The sequence below is a fragment of the Lepisma saccharinum genome, chromosome 26 (genome assembly GCF_977018435.1).
Source record: "Lepisma saccharinum chromosome 26, izLepSacc3.1, whole genome shotgun sequence".
NCBI lineage: Eukaryota > Metazoa > Arthropoda > Insecta > Zygentoma > Lepismatidae > Lepisma > Lepisma saccharinum.
Genome location: NC_139254.1, coordinates 11,467,540 through 11,483,801, shown reverse-complemented (window position 1 = coordinate 11,483,801; position 16,262 = coordinate 11,467,540). Strand labels below are relative to the sequence as shown.

At 38.3% G+C, this 16,262-nt stretch overlaps 1 protein-coding gene across 6 annotated transcripts in view; it reads left to right on the top strand.

Moving 5' to 3' along the window:
* IntS1 (integrator complex subunit 1) overlaps positions 1-16,262 on the top strand; it is a 132,847-nt gene that overhangs the window by 53,588 nt on the left and 62,997 nt on the right. For all 6 annotated transcript variants that reach the window (XM_083112665.1, XM_083112669.1, XM_083112668.1 and 3 more), the window contains exons 13-16: positions 1,148-1,325; positions 4,073-4,284; positions 5,329-5,599; positions 10,377-10,646. In XM_083112665.1, the coding sequence (XP_082968791.1) occupies positions 1,148-1,325; positions 4,073-4,284; positions 5,329-5,599; positions 10,377-10,646 (931 nt within the window). The remainder of the gene's footprint in view (positions 1-1,147; positions 1,326-4,072; positions 4,285-5,328; positions 5,600-10,376; positions 10,647-16,262) is intronic.

The following is a 16,262-nucleotide window of genomic DNA, read 5'->3' as shown; positions in this document are numbered from 1 at the left end:
AATATGAGTAGAAAAGAGCAAATTCTCAGAAACTGAGCATGAGCTTTTATACAAGGGGGTACCCAAAAAAAAACAAAAAACGGACGTCCGTCAACTTCCAGAACATACAAAAATGTCAACAAAATTCGTGAACTTGTGCTTGAAGACCGATGACGGACCATTGAAGAGCTGGGGACATTATCTGGACTATCTTGGAGCTCGGTTCAGCAAATTTTAATGGAAGATTTGGGAATGAGAAGGGTCGCTGCGAAGTTTGTGCTTTGGGATCTGAGTGACCAGCAAAAAGTGCGCAAGTTTTTGGCAAAAAACAGCATGACTCTCTTGCCCCACACCCCTTACTCACCTGACCTCTCTCTGTGCGACTTTTTTTGTTTCCCCGAATGAAGAGGGACATGAAGGGACAGCGATTTGACGACGTAGAAGAGGTAAAGAAAAAACTAGGAAGGAGCTGTCAGCCATCACAACAGATGAGTTTAAAAAATGTTTCCAAGAATGGAATCACAGTTGGACAAAAGTATTAAGTGTCATGGAGAGTACACCCTCGTATATGTACACATGAACACAAACATGTGGACATTTACATATGCTGCCAGGTCATTAAAAAAAGCTGATATATCTATGAGAAGTTGCTACGTTGGAAACTGAACAGAAGAGGAGACTATTTTATTTGAAAATAGAGCATGAAATCACTTCGAGAACACTTACCCTGTTACTGCTGGATTGCATGTTCATGAGAAACTGCATATGTTTATTAATATGTTAAATAATTAATTTATCAAATCTTGAAACCATATGTGTAGATATTTTATTTCTTGTTGTATGTATTGCTTGTATTTTAGAATTTTTCTTTCATTGTATGGTTGTTACAAGCATTTTTTATTTTTTTTAAAGTTCACAATGAACATTGAATGGCGATATTACGTTGGATGGAAATGAAATTGTTAAGGATGATTAAAATTGAATTTATTGTGCCCAAGATAAGGACAGATGATACACTTCTGCAGAAATAAATCTTCAGGTTTAGAATTTCCAGAGAGTTTATATTTTCTAGTGCTTGTAGACCACAGAGCAATGTACGAATTGAACAACTTTTGTTATATGTCTAATTGTAATGCAATTTGAGCATAGTATATTTTTTTCTTTCTAGCCATTTTTCATTTCCACCACCAACAATGGCTATGGGTGAACGTGTTGAGGAAATCAGAGCGAAGGAGCTTCAAATTGCAGTACTTGAAAAGCAGCAGATCCTTGAGTTTGAGTCCCATTTGGCAGCGGCTTCAACGAAAATCACGATCACTGAACAGACAAGTCTGTTGCTACCACAGGTGAGATTTTGAGGCTGATATTGTACTTATGTTGCCTATTCAGTGTACAAGCAGATAGAAAGTTTTGTTACAAGAAATCAAATATTATTTTCCTGTAGTTTACAGAAATTCTATAATGCAAGCAATGCGTACATACAAGAAAAAAAAATCAAATATTGCCTGCAGTACAGTTGGGTTTCCAACCTTTCCACAGCACTGCAACGGCGCTCATGAAAGTAACAGACTGCATTTTACAAACGCTAACCGAAAGTAAGGCTGCAGTCTTGGTGTTGCTTGACTTGTCCAAGGCAATTAATCTTGTATCTCATCAGCTACTCCTTTTGAAAATGAGTTACTACTGCTTTTATCCGGAAGCAATAAAATGGTTTCGGTCTTAACTTACTGGTCAAGTGCAATCGGTGACGCTTCCCTCAGGATCTACATTGACTCCCCTTACGATACCCTCAGGGGTTGTGCAAGGAAGTATTCTAGGCCCTTTTCTATATTCCCTCTTCACCGCCAACCTACCCCTGCATGTACAACACAGTGTACCTCATTGTTACACAGACTGCTGGTGATGATGCCAGTAGACCCCAAAAATGCAAAACCAGCAATTGGTCTCCTGATCCGTGATCTTGATGGTATATATAAATGGTGTAAATGTAATGGTCTGGTAATTAATCCTGGTAAATGCTGCTTTACATTAATTGGTTCTAGTGCTGCCTTAAATAAGATTCAAATAAATGAGTTATCAATTAATATTAATGATGTAAGGATCCCGCACAGCACAACTGTTAAGAACTTAGGTGTGATATTTAATCAGAAACTTGACTGGCAAAGCCACATAACGTCTCAGAGTTCAAAAGATTATGGTATACTTAGGTCACTCTATAAATCATCGCACTTATTTTCGTCTGATGTTAAATTGTGTCTTATGCAAGCTCTAGTTCTTCCCATTTTCGATTACTGTGACATTGTTTACGGTATTAATTTAACAAAAAAGAAGGCTAAAATTGCACAAAAAGTACAGAATTGTTGTATACATTTTTCATTTAGCTTAAATGATGTTAATTGGCTGAATATGACACGACACAGAAAACTATATCTGGCCTGCACAATATTCAAAATTCTGCAAACAAAAACGCCGATATACTTATACGACAGACTCCAATTTAGACAGGACTCGACACACTAAGAAACTTCATCTGGACAGATTCTCAAAATCCATATTCCTATCATCCTTCAAAGCGGCTTCTGCATATTGTTGAAATGCGCTGCCACCAGATGCTACCTCGTGTGCGACATACAACAGCTTTAAAAGGGCAGTAACAAAAGTACTTCTACATGATCAGGGACAGAGCCTCAGTACACATGACTAGATTGAGCATGCTTACGTTGAAATCAAACAAAAAATTGAGCAGATAGATGAACATTTTCGTGTGTGTGAACGATTAAACTTGTCTTCTGCAAACAAAAATGCCGATATACTTATACGACAGACTCCAATTTAGACAGGACTCGACACACTAAGAAACTTCATCTGGACAGATTCTCAAAATCCATATTCCTATCATCCTTCAAAGCGGCTTCTGCATATTGTTGAAATGCGCTGCCACCAGATGCTACCTCGTGTGCGACATACAACAGCTTTAAAAGGGCAGTAACAAAAGTACTTCTACATGATCAGGGACAGAGCCTCAGTACACATGACTAGATTGAGCATGCTTACGTTGAAATCAAACAAAAAATTGAGCAGATAGATGAACATTTTCGTGTGTGTGAACGATTAAACTTGTCTTCATCTTTTTAGAGTGTTAATTACTGAATGCATAATTATAATTCATAATTACTTTGATATGTGTGAATGAGTAAAATTGTATTTATCTGTTTAGTGTTAATTACTGAATGCATAATTATAATTCATTCATTGTAAATCACAATTACTTTGATGTGTGTGAATGCGTAAAATTGTCTTTATCCTTATAGTGTGTTAATTAGTGAATGCATAATTATAATTCATTCATTATAATTCATAATTACTTTAATGTGTGTGAATGACTAATAATTGTTTGTCTTTTTAGAGTGTTACTACTGAAATATTTAGAAGTGAAAATGGAATGGAATTCTTATGTTATAGTAGAAATTGTATTTTGTTTGTTTTATTGTACTAGATTTTGCAGGTTAAGTGGTAGAGCAGCCACAGGCTTAACTTCGCCCATGAATAAAGAAATTCTAATTCTAACTTTAATTTATCCAGTTTTGAGTACAGATCGAAATGTTCAAATAAGCTTGTTGGAGATAATTTTTTCCCTTCAAGCTTTCATAATTTGCAGATGAATGGAAAATGCTTAGGGGTATCAATATCAAGTCAGTTATTTTTAATAACCAAAGACTGGCCCACAGTTTAACATTAATTTTAGATCTTTCTCCCTAGCTAATAACATTGTGAAGCCTTTCATGTTTCATGAAGTGGTGTAAACATATTCAATTCAATTTACTATTCATTTTTTTTACATAGTTTTTGTATCCCAATCTATTTAGCTACCTTTCTCGCAGCTTCCTCCAGCATGTACTGGCTTGTGGGTCGAAGTGGCAAATTCATTCCAGAACGAAAAACTACATGATAAAATAATTAATGAATTGATTCAAATATATTATCTTCCTATACATACCTGCCAACCAGTTATCTTTTGATACTTTGTAAATCTTGTTTGTAGCTATTAGAAATCATAGTAAACATAACTTTACAGTCAATATATCCCTTGCAGCTAATAACCATGGACCCAACCGGCACGGCTCGTAAACCCCCACAGTCTGTGTTGGAGCAGCTCAAAGCTCTAAACGCCACTCATCGAATGGGGCATCTCCTGTGTCGCAGCAGGCACCCAGACTTCCTCTTGGATATCATCCAGCGTCAAGGTGCTTCTCAGTCGATGCCATGGCTTGCTGACCTGGTGGAAAATTCAGAAGGTGCTCTGAGGTAGGTGTTTTTTTGTTGGAGAAGCAAGGGCCAATTAAGTTGCTCTTATGCTGCTGAAATATAGGGAAAATTTCAGACTGAACCGACAATTGTCATTGGAAACAAACTTTCAAAAATAAATGCAACCCTTCACACCAAAGTGGCATGTATAGCTTGGGTGTCACTTGGACAGAGGTATTTCTTTTGTGTGCATCATGTTGTCTTGATCCGTTGATAGTGCATACTCAGTGAGTGCTTCTTACAGACAGGATATACAGGGCCTCCTCCATGGTGCAGTGGTAGCGTCATTGCCTTGTAATCAAGAGGTCCCGGGTTCGATACCCGGTGGAGGCACAAGTGGTTCGGATCCCACTTTAAACTGTAGGTCCAGTCCCGATTAGCCTTACTGTGCATAAAGTGGACAACAACTCAAACCAAACCAAACAGACAGGATATACAGTGGTTATTATGATTTGTGGTTGAATCATTTGTCACTTCGATGTGAAAATTCCCATAAAGTGTAGCTTTTGTCCATATTTTTTACCTTTTTAATCAAGCATATAAGTTCTTTTTGTGTCATCTTTAATCATCTGAAGCATATTTTAACTATTTCCTAATACTCAAAATGTTGAGTGGGTCTTGGTAGTGCACCACTATAAGTAAGGTAAGGCAAAGCCCGTGCACATTGCACCTCGCCATGAGGGCACATTTAGAGTAAGGCCCACAAATTTTTGATTGCAGTCATTTTTGGAGGTGATGTAATCTGCACCATTTTCTGGCCACCTTTGCTCACCAGGGTTGCACCCAGATACCATTTATTTCAGGCTGGGTGAACCCCAGAGCAACTTTATGCAGGGACAAGGCTGGAAAAATTCCAACCTTAGATCACCAACACTTGGAATCAAATCCAGGTCTCCCATATGGCATTCAGATGCCCTACCAACTATATCACAGTAACTATTACAACAATGTAAGGTACATTGTAAATTATTTTATTACAAATCAATGATGAATATTGCAACATGGACAATAATACAAAGCTGAATATCTGTTTATTTTTTGCAGCCACCTCCCAGTCCAGTGCCTGTGTGAATTCCTGCTGAGTGGCGGAATGCAGAGTATCGACTCGGACGAAGCAAGTCGCTCAGGCAACGACCAACAGCAACAGCAGAACAAGGCTCAGGAGAAACATTACAAGCAGCAGCAGTTGCTGCAGCACCTGCAGACACTAGTGACAGATGCTTCCCAAGATCCGCAGGCATCATGCGAAGTTTTGGAGTATTTCCTTCGAAGGCTTAGCTCCCCTCAGATGTCCAGCAGAAGCCAGGCTATTAAGGTTTGTCTCCACAGAGAGCTTCAATAGAATTGCATTCGGTGGCGGTCCTGGATTTTCATAAAGGGCATGCTGTACACAATTGTTTTAAAACATATATATTATGGAATTGGGATAACATGAACATTACTAAATATTGTATAACATATAAAGTAATGAAATATGGATAATAAAAGTTTAAAACTCACCAGGTTTGATGTCTGATGCGGAAGTCTTCATAAACTTATAAAATCACTTGATATTTATAAACAGTTTATATTTTACATTGCAGATTCACAATATGACCGAGAGATTTTTCATGTCTTGAGATAGAAACCGATAGTACGGTAAAATTGCTAAATCCATCCTTAGTCCACACACTTGTGCTATCAACACTAAACAATAGACAAGGCCAACAGAACAACCTCTCTGTAACATCACAACCTGCTAACCAGCTAGTTTTCTGGTATTGCGCAGTTTGAAAATGTCTTACATACTCCTGTTTCTTATCCTTATGATTACTACACAGGTCGGTTAAAGAAGGGCAAGGTCTATCATTTTTAACTATTTCTTGTTTTTCCGAGAAAGAGCGAAAGTTTAATGGTTTTTTGAATTAGGTCCTGTATAACAGCCTCTGTTTCATTTTCCGTCAATTTTTAAATATTTCGGGAAAATACAGCACTAAGTCATGTGGAACTTTAAAAGAGGCCCAGAAATAAAAATAACCCAAACTTTAAACTAAGTGTGCATTGCACTGCACCTCCAAGGAGAAAAATCGATCGCTGCCACTGCTCTTTGTTTAACAAAACAACAAGCATACTCTTCTCTGTATCTGTCACCTCCCTGCATGCAGCCAATGCGATATTCACGCTTCACGCATTGTAAGGGGAAGAAGCGGAGAGGGGAGGGAAGAAGTAACGCGAGCAGCGCTTGCTCACGTTAAAATCTTCCTTCGCTGATGAGGTCCATCCGACAGCTTGCTCTGCTACGACATTAATGGGCATTTCTACATTCTAATTTCTTCATATAGGAGAAGTATTTATTTTACACGAGAGCGCTCAACTAAGCTTATATTACATTTCTTGGATCTGAAGTGAAAGAAAGTAATAATTATTTTCCCACAATTAACGCATGCATCGCATGCACCAAGAATATGCCTCTGATTGCATGTGATGCAAGATACAGACACACACCATGTGCAGCATATTATTATATTTCTACCTAGTCTAACACTATGTTTTGACAGAGCACCTCCTCTTGTCTTTAGGTGAACATCTCTCTTTATTTCGATCTCCATGGTGCAGTGGTTAGCACAATGTAGTATGTACGATGCCAGGGATCCAAGGTTCCAATGCCAGTCTGGACGTGGGTGTTCTTTGTGAATTTCTCTTTATCAATTTCAACACTCGTCCTCATCTTTGTGATGAGGAAAAAGTGGCAGAAAAGCAAAATAAACCAAATCAATCAGTCAATCATCACTCATCATTGCAATTAGCCAAAAATGACAGAAAAGTGATTGTCCAGATACGTGGGTTGGAAATTTAATAGTGGCAACTATTGTCGAATGATACGAAACAGATACCTCTGTGAAGCTTTTACAGCCCTTTGATGTAGTCACAGCATTGTGTACAACCCAACCATTGCCAGCGATGTGGAAGTCGTAGTATTTCTATAGCAGTGCCTGTTCTGTTAGTGTTTTGAATGGAGTGGTCTATTGCATGAAGAATCTCTGGACCAGTTCGGAAGCTTCATCTTAGGGATCAAATCAAAGTCACAGGGACTGGTAGAGCATCTGCCAGCCCCATTGAGATAACAAATGAGCCACAGGTTGCGCTACATGCACCCGAGCATTGTCCTGCAAAATTATGGGAGGATTCAGCAGAAAGTGTCCCCTCTTCTTTTGCAACGCAGGTCAAAAATGAACAGTAATACTGCGCATTGATGGTCTGTCCTGGAGGTATGCCGAGAATCACAAGAGCTTTCACATTAGTGGGGTTCTGACTATACAACTTTAGATCCAACTCCAACGATACTCTATCTCTCTCGTCACTGCGCATGCGCCTAGTGTTGGAAGGAAGAGTCCATTTATTGGGAGGAAGGTTAGGTATCAAACTAACATTTGGTATAAGAGAGAAGCATTGGTTCCATTTCATGGCATATGTACAGCAGTGTTGCCACTATTAAATTTCCAACCCACGTATTATTAGAATAATTAAATCAAGAAGACTTTTGGGTGGCAGGCAGGCATGAATGGGACAGAAAATAAGAGTTTTACAGGATTCATATTGGGAAACCTGATGGTAAGAGACCTGTAGGAAGGGATAACTTTGAGATGGACCTAAAGGAAATTTTTAAGGCTGGAAAAAGATTGGATTGATCTTGCCCAGGAAAGGGACAGATGGAAGGCTTGTGTTGCTGCAGCCATAAACCTTCGGGTTTAAGAAGGCTAGAGAGTTAGTGACAGAAGTGTGATGCTAAATAACAAAAATCAAATCTTTCTTTATGCCGGTGGCGGAGCCAATAAATGATTGAGCTGTGATTTTTACTACCAATCATAAGGATATGAAGCAGCATTCACACTCCTGGCTCAGAACCCTACAAGACATCCCAATGTAAAATTCAAGCAAATATGGTCCTCTCTTGTCAGAAAATAGAAATAGTAACTTAAATATAGAAAAAGCAGAAAACAATTCCAAGGGGAAACGTGAAGTAGTTGCTCATTGGTAACATAAATAAAAATGCAAAATTTCGGTATAAAAACAAGAGTCAATTTTGCGTTCAAAAGCGGTAAATAAAATGAAATTTCGCTGTTATAGCGGTATATAAAATTACATTTTGGTTTTAAAAATGTGAATATAATACCAAATTTGATTTACAAAACTGCACTATTATACAAAATAAACATATACCTTCTAATAGCACATTAAATCATTACCAGAATATTAAGATTTTTCCTATATAAAGGGGTCCATTTTTGCTTCTCAAATATTTACAGCAGAATTAATCAATTTTCCGTGAATTGCATAACTCAAAGGATACTTCAGACTTCAGAAAGTGTCACGTTGGTATATAAACGGTAAATTTCATATTTAAGAGTCTTTTTCACATTTTGCAGTTCATTTCGCATCATTTCGTGACAAAGGGTAGGAAAATGCACTTCACACCTTTCAGAAACATGAAAAATTAACATTACAATGTGTTATTTCACATTTCGTGTTTTCGTCAAAAATGAAATATGCATGCCTCTACTCATTGGATTTGTAGTAAAAATCACAGCTTTGTTATATGTTCAATCCCCACTGCTGGCAAAAATAAATTTGTTCACCTCAAGACAAGAGAAATGGTGCTCAGTCGAAACATAGTGGTAGAGTAAGTATAGATACGAGCACTAGACAATGGAAAATGTCCAATTAACAATGCATACTAATAAAGAACCATTGTCACTAGCATGTAGAAATGTATTATACTGCACATTCTTGAGTCTCATGCTCATACCTCTCACCTGCCATATCATCATTGCTTGCTGATTCACTAAGGGTCCTAATGTTCTTGATTTGTTTAGATTTTATTCTGTGGTGAAAGAGGTGTTTATTTGAAGACACCCAAAAATCAGCCTCTGTCTTGTTTGAGTTATGCACAGAAAGGCTAATCGAGACTGGACCTACAGTTTAAAGTGGGATCCGAACTACTGTGCAATGTGCCTCCACCAGGTATCAAACCCAGGAGCCTTTAATTACAAGGCGACGACATTACCTCTATGCCATCCGGGAGGCCATCAGCCTCTCTTAATGTAGTACATTCGCATGCTTGAGGCTGTGCCTCTACAGAGTTGTGTGTTGTCCAGTTTTATCACCAGAGTACTGATTTTTAGCTTTGGGCTGTGTTTTAATGTTCCCTGTGGCCGAGTGGTTAGCACATCGCGCTGCGACGCCAAGGGTCCCGGGTTCGAATCCTGGTCGGGCTTGGTTGTTTGTGAATGTCCATTCATCAATTTCATCATTTCATCACTCATCCCCATCTTCGCAAATTAGCCAAGAGGCACAAAACGCGAAGTAAAATAAACTAAATCAATCAATCAATCAATCAATTTAATGTGTTCTTGATTATATTTTCACCTCAAATATATTTGTTCTTTTAATTACAGTAGAGCGTCGATTATCCGAACGTCGGTCAACCAAACGACCGCTTAACCGAACTGTGTACTCGCTCACTTTCAGATATCTGTAATGAAAAAAGTACGTGACTTAGCTGCTCGTAAGCGTGTAGGCTTGCTTAGACAGACCAAAATAAAGGATTTTTTTAAACGTTAATTTTGTGTACTGTGTGTATTGTTCATGCAAAATGCGTATGTAATATGTACATATTTTTGTTTAATAAACTGTACCACATACTATATATTCCTACTAAAGTTGCCTTTGTACGTTACTTTGTAATACATACTTAAAGAGATGCCTGTTTTTATGAATAAATTTACTGTACAGTACTTCTTTTTGACAAATAAACATGTACAGTTCGATTATCCGAACAAACCAGTTTTCCGAACACCCATGTCCCCCAATTACTTCGGATAATCGTCGTTCTACTGTACTATGTTGTTTTTGCCTAAAAAGCCTAGTCCCCATATTAGGGTGCAAGTAGCATCAATGCCGATGTACCCGTTATAATATTTTACATACGAACAAACAAGCAATCATACATTTCGTTGTTGATATGCTCCATTGTAAATTACAGATGAAAGTAGCCATACTACTTATGCAATGAGAATCTTAATATAATTCTTTTGACTCTTTTTGTAATTCAGGGTTTGAAGATGGTGCTGTCATCCCTACCACAGTCTGTGGAGGAGGAGGCCATGGAGGTCGAGCAGGATGGGGACGCCTATCACCATGCATGGTTGCTAAGGCAACTCCCTGCACTTCCCCATTTTGATGTTGTCCGGCAGCAGATTGTCCAGGCTTTACGACAAGCATGCCAAGTGGAAAACGACCCTGTGGCTGTTGGAGCATACATTTGCTTCTTGGCCCAGCATGGACTGGAGGATCCCTTATCGGAGCTCTCTGATCTGGTTGTGGTGAGTCAGAAAAGCAGATTTTGCCTTGTGCCTTTTTTTTAACATGCAGTGTCAGTGGGCCAGTTGATAGGCCATCTGACACCTGGATTTGATTACCAGGGTGGATGAGCTAAGGTTGGAATTTTCCAAGTAGTTCTGGCATTCACCCAGCCTCTAATGAAATGGGCATCTGGGACTAAGAGTAAATAGATGCAGGATACCTGGTTGCCATGGCACCTGAAAACAATTCAAGTTCACTTATGGAAATTTCCAATTGCCATTACCTTTTTTTAAAATAATGAGTGCAGTATATGTTTTTTTCATTCTCATAAGCATGCCATTATAAATTTGCACTGTTGGTAGCCGAATTTTAAAATCTGCAGCAATATGATCGAGTCAGTCATATAATAGAATATATTGCATAGCTATTTATGCTTTTACCGGTAGAACCTTTTTTGGGATGGCCACTATGGTGCAAGAATTAATTACTTTTAATCCAATCTTGTGTTAATGAATAAATTATATGTTCAAGGCCATACTAAAGGCAATTTTGTGGTAATTTTTCGATAACAGATGGCAGCATCGTTTGCCATGGCAACCGAGGGCCATGTTGCCAGATCTCCGCGTATATACAGTGCGTCCATTTCGATCTGCAGCCGAGAGATCGGGAGAAGCGTGGCGGGCAGCACTGACGGAGATGCCGACATTTGCGGCCTGAAATGCCCGCTTATTTTTATGGACATATGCAGACATTTATATAAATATTGCAAAACGAGCACTAACCTGTGTTATAAGAGTATGGTTTTAATTTTAGTAGCTTAGTGACTGTATGTGCCGATGATTTTGACACGCCCACCTCTTGTGAAACACGGCGTGGAGGTTTGTTTGGAGAACGTTCTAACGCTGCACCAATATCATAGAGTTTTGCTTCGGTTAGAATCCGTCGTTTTTGCTTAGGTGTTTTAAAATTTAACGATACAGTTTCTCGTAATTTAAGGACAAGATATCTAACCGTATCTCTGTGTGGAGTTGAAACGCATGGGAATTTCTGTACAAATTACCTACACACGTCTCGACACGAGTTTTTTTTCACGTAGGTACGTGTCATACATAAAAAAATCTTTGTTCTAACGTGAATCTTGCGGCTGGCATTCCAATCGTCTCACTGACACGTCACACATACACACTACAATAACACAAACAAGTAACTGCAAGTAACCAAGAATAACACTCTCTTGCACAGTACGAAATTAACATGCTCTTGGTTTACATTGCTCGCCACTAAATTTACAACTCTTGTCTTCATCTAGTCGCGAAGGATCAAAAAACTCGAGCTCGGAGATTTCGGATTGCAAGGAAGCTCACGAACACTATTGACTTTTAACGGTTTCTTCTACAGCGTAATCTTGATACAGTGTTGCACATTCAAAACCTCCAAATGATCCCCATCGGCACAAAACTCTTTCAAGGATATAAACTTAAGCAGGACGTTACTGGTCAAAACTATGATTAAAATGTTTTATTATCTGTGGCTCTTAACATCGTTTCTAAAGCGTATTTTTTTGTGTATATATAAGAGCAGAACTTGGATGAATTACAGAAGAACTTTTGCGTGTTATAACACAGGTTAGTGATCGTTTTGCAATATTTATATAAATGTCTGCATATGTCTATAAAAATAAACGGGCATTACAGGCCGCAAATGTCGGCATCTCCGTCAGCGCCGCCCGCCACGCTTCTCCCGATCTCTCGGCTGCAGATCGAAATGAACGCACGGTATAACCAAGATAGATACATACAGGTTGGTCGATTAGGGTACTCTATGTGAGATGACGCCATATTGGTTAGAGGTGAGTTAGTGAATTAAAAATTAGTAGTAAAGCAGGGAAATTGATAATCATGAGATTTTAGTTATATGTTCTTCTTACAGAAATAAGCAATATATCATCAGTGGAAGGTAGTAATAGTCAAAATATTAATATGAAATCCGTTGTTTTATATTAAGTATTTATTTTAATATTTAGAATGCAGAGATAAATACAATAATAAATTTAGTTAATTCAAACACGAAACGGGCCAAGTGAGGACAGTAATTGAAATAATTGAAAACATTTTGTGAATTCGTTTGAAGCAAATGCTGCGTTGACTCAGGCACGTATCCATTGAGGGGCTCAGGGGCTCGAGCCCCCTTCCTCTCCCCAAAAGTTTTCGGTTTACAATAGATAAAATTAGGCTTTTTGGTTTCTTGTGTGTGTGAAATAAAATAATGCGACGAAAATTTAAGGAGAGAAATAATTATCGAGGCAAGGTAAATTTTTCTACAACCCTGTAATTGATAATATCACGTATCCAAGGTAGGAATAAGGGGGGTCGAGTGCCTCCTCCTCAGGAAATGTTTCAGTTTACACTAGATAAAGTAGGTTTTTGACTTCTTGAATAATGTGACGATAATTTTAGGAGAGTACTAATAATTATGTAGGCAAGACAGAAAATGTTCTATAACCCTGTTATTGATAATAGCATGTATCCAAGATGGGGACAAGGGGTCGAGTCCGTCCCCAGGGAAATCTTTCAGTTTACACTAGAGAAATTAGGTTTTTCGTTTCTTGAAAAATGCGACTATAATTTTAGGAGAGAAATAATTATCGAGGCAAGATAGAGAATGTTCCATAACCATTTTATTGATAATAGCATGTATCCAACGTGGAGATCAGGGGGTCGAGCACCTGCAGGAAATCTATCAGTTTACACTGGATAAATTACTTTTTTGGCTTCTTGAATAATTTGACTATAATTTAAGGAGAATAATTATCGAGGCAAGATGGAGAATGTTCTATAACCCGTTTATTGACAATATTGCACCTAAACTTTTCTTGTGCTTTCATTGTTGTTGTCGCAGCAAGCATGATCACATTTGGAAGCAGCACAACAAAGCCTGCCACGAGTAGGGTGATCCTCTGTATTATTTATTCTTTGGAAATCAGGAAAGGAAATGTTCTTAAATAAGAGGTGTAGTCGAACTACTGGTAATATTAATGAAACGTTTAATCTGTGGAACATTCTAGAATATAATGAAGACATAAATACCCGGCTTCAATTTCCTGGTTGATCAGTACAACATAATCGGTTAGTAATTCTAAAATGAAGAGGACTAGTGACACAATTTCTCGTAAACTACTGAAGTATACTTCTAGTTCCAGTTCGTGTCCAAAGTTGAAGATATTGACGACTGTGGAACTCTAGGACCCTCAGTGTAATGCTAGTTCGGGGCATGAGCCAAAGAGATCGAAGGTCTCTAAAGTGAATATTTCAGGAGTACCGGATATTAGGCCCGTTTATTAAGACATAAATAAGTTGCACAGATCAACTGTAATTTTATTTGTACCCAGGCCAAATTTCGTGTATGCAGTCAGAGACTTTCATGGGATAAAAAGGACTTTTATTTAAGCCAACTGGGTTCGACACACTCAAACACTTAACCAATACAAAGGGACAGCTGAAAATTATATGAATGTCGAGAAGAGTTAGCAGTAAGATGTTGCATATATAGATATTTTAGTGGAATTTTCAGGCTCTGCCAGGACCCGAGCCAGGGTCTCTGGCATATCGTGCCGTTGCTCTACTGGCATACCCAGGATTTTCGAAGGAGTTGGGGGGGGGGGGGTACGTATACTTTTTTCGGTAGTCAGTCCTCATTTTGCCATCTTTCTCTGCCTTTGATGTTCATTTTTTTTTAGAAATACTGGGCCAAAGAAGAGTTATGACCCCCACCTACACTCACTCCCTTGGGCATGCCACTGGAGATAAATGAGTGAGCATTTTATCATATTGGAAGACGAAACATTAGATGTGTTGGGAACAGAAGGGTTTTCACTGTGCATTAATTTTTTCTCGATCCAGCTGTGTTCAAGAAGACTTCCTTTGTTTCGTGCTGATATATGACAAGACTGCGGAAAGCTGTGGCGTACAATTTTGAACACATGCGAGTGCTTAGGCCTGAATATGAACAATTTGGTGGGTTTCAGCTTCTATGAGAGCTGCAAACATGGGAAGACAAGACACATTACTGGTGTTCAGGCTCGAATCAGGGAGAAATATTCGAGAACTGTGGGCATCCAGTTCGCAGCCCACAGTTTGAATCTCGCATTATCAAGTGGATTGTCATCCATTGTGTAACAGCTTCATGAAAACACTCAATTACACCAAAGATGTTTTGATGCCTGATGAGAAGAAAGGGACAAACACGTTGTGATAAAAATGGCAGCTTTAAATGGTGGCTACTATTTAGGGGACAGTTGCTCCCCATTTTTTTTTTTTGCCTCCGCACTATGGCCTCTTAATGCTAGGCCTTGTCTACCAAGAGAAAGTAAACTTTCCTTGCCCCACCCCCCCCCCCCTCGAAAGGAATTTCTAGATACGTGCCTGCGTTGACTGTACGCTTCATTTTGTATGACAATACTTTCTACCTTTGATTGGAGACTTTATACTCCGTCCCGACTATCTCTGCTGCAGCAAGGCTGCACATAGTGGCAGAGAAGGGGGGGGGGGGGATTGAGTTGGCAGAGCGAAGCAGTACACGATGCTGCGAAAGCTGGTAACTGCAGCAGCTTTCCGCCGTTCCACGCAATTCCGTTCCCTCTCATGTGTTCATTGGTAGAACCATCTTGCATCACTACTTGCTCAGAGACTTGCTTTCGTTCCCTTGCTCCAGCGAAATTCTTCTCTTGTGTATGAAGCGACCGTTCAAAATATTCTTGGGTAGAATGCAACGCAACGCACTTTCATTGTTAAAATTACATTTGCAAGATATTATTTTCTGCACCCTGTATTAGTAAAATGAAATTACAGAAAAAACACATTTTCAATTATAAACATTGTTGAAAAATGCTTAAAAGTAGTAATGTTAATTTTTCCAAAAGGCCTTAAATTTCAGTTTCTTAATGTATTTTTCTTGCAGAATTCCAATTGATACAAAAAAGTGTTCCATTTTCTCAGGATGACGATAAGACCAAATAATCTTTGTTTTTAATATTTTTGAGTATATTAAAACCTGCAAAAGTTCTTATTTGCAATATTGGAAGAAAACAAGATGGAAATTAAAAAAAAACATTAAAATTCTGACCAAGGAAAACTTTTATAGTGTAAGAAAAATATTAATAAAAACGTAACGTTTCCACCCTCTAACAGGGTCTTCTTCAGATGAATATTCACATTTGAATATTGTTATTGAATTGACCCTGTTAAACGTTAAGTTTTTATGTATATATTTTTTTTATATTATAAAAGTTTTCCTTGGTCAGCATTTTAATATTTTATTAACATGGAAACAAGGTTTAACAGTGTTACAATGGAAGTTAAAGCTCAAATTACTATACTATAAGAAAATTATTTATTTGAAGACCTTGAATTGATGTTTTAAGTCCTTTTTATGCACAGATAGGCTAATCAGGACTGGACCTACAGTTTAAAGTGGGATCCGAACCACTGTTTTTTCATCTTTAAGTAAAAGATGTGAATTTTATTGCCTCTGTATTTACACTGTGTATTGAACCCCTTGATTAAAAGGTGGCGACGTTACCACTGAGCCATCAGGGAGGCCTTTATTTGAAAACCGGGAATAAAGGTATACGAGCAGCA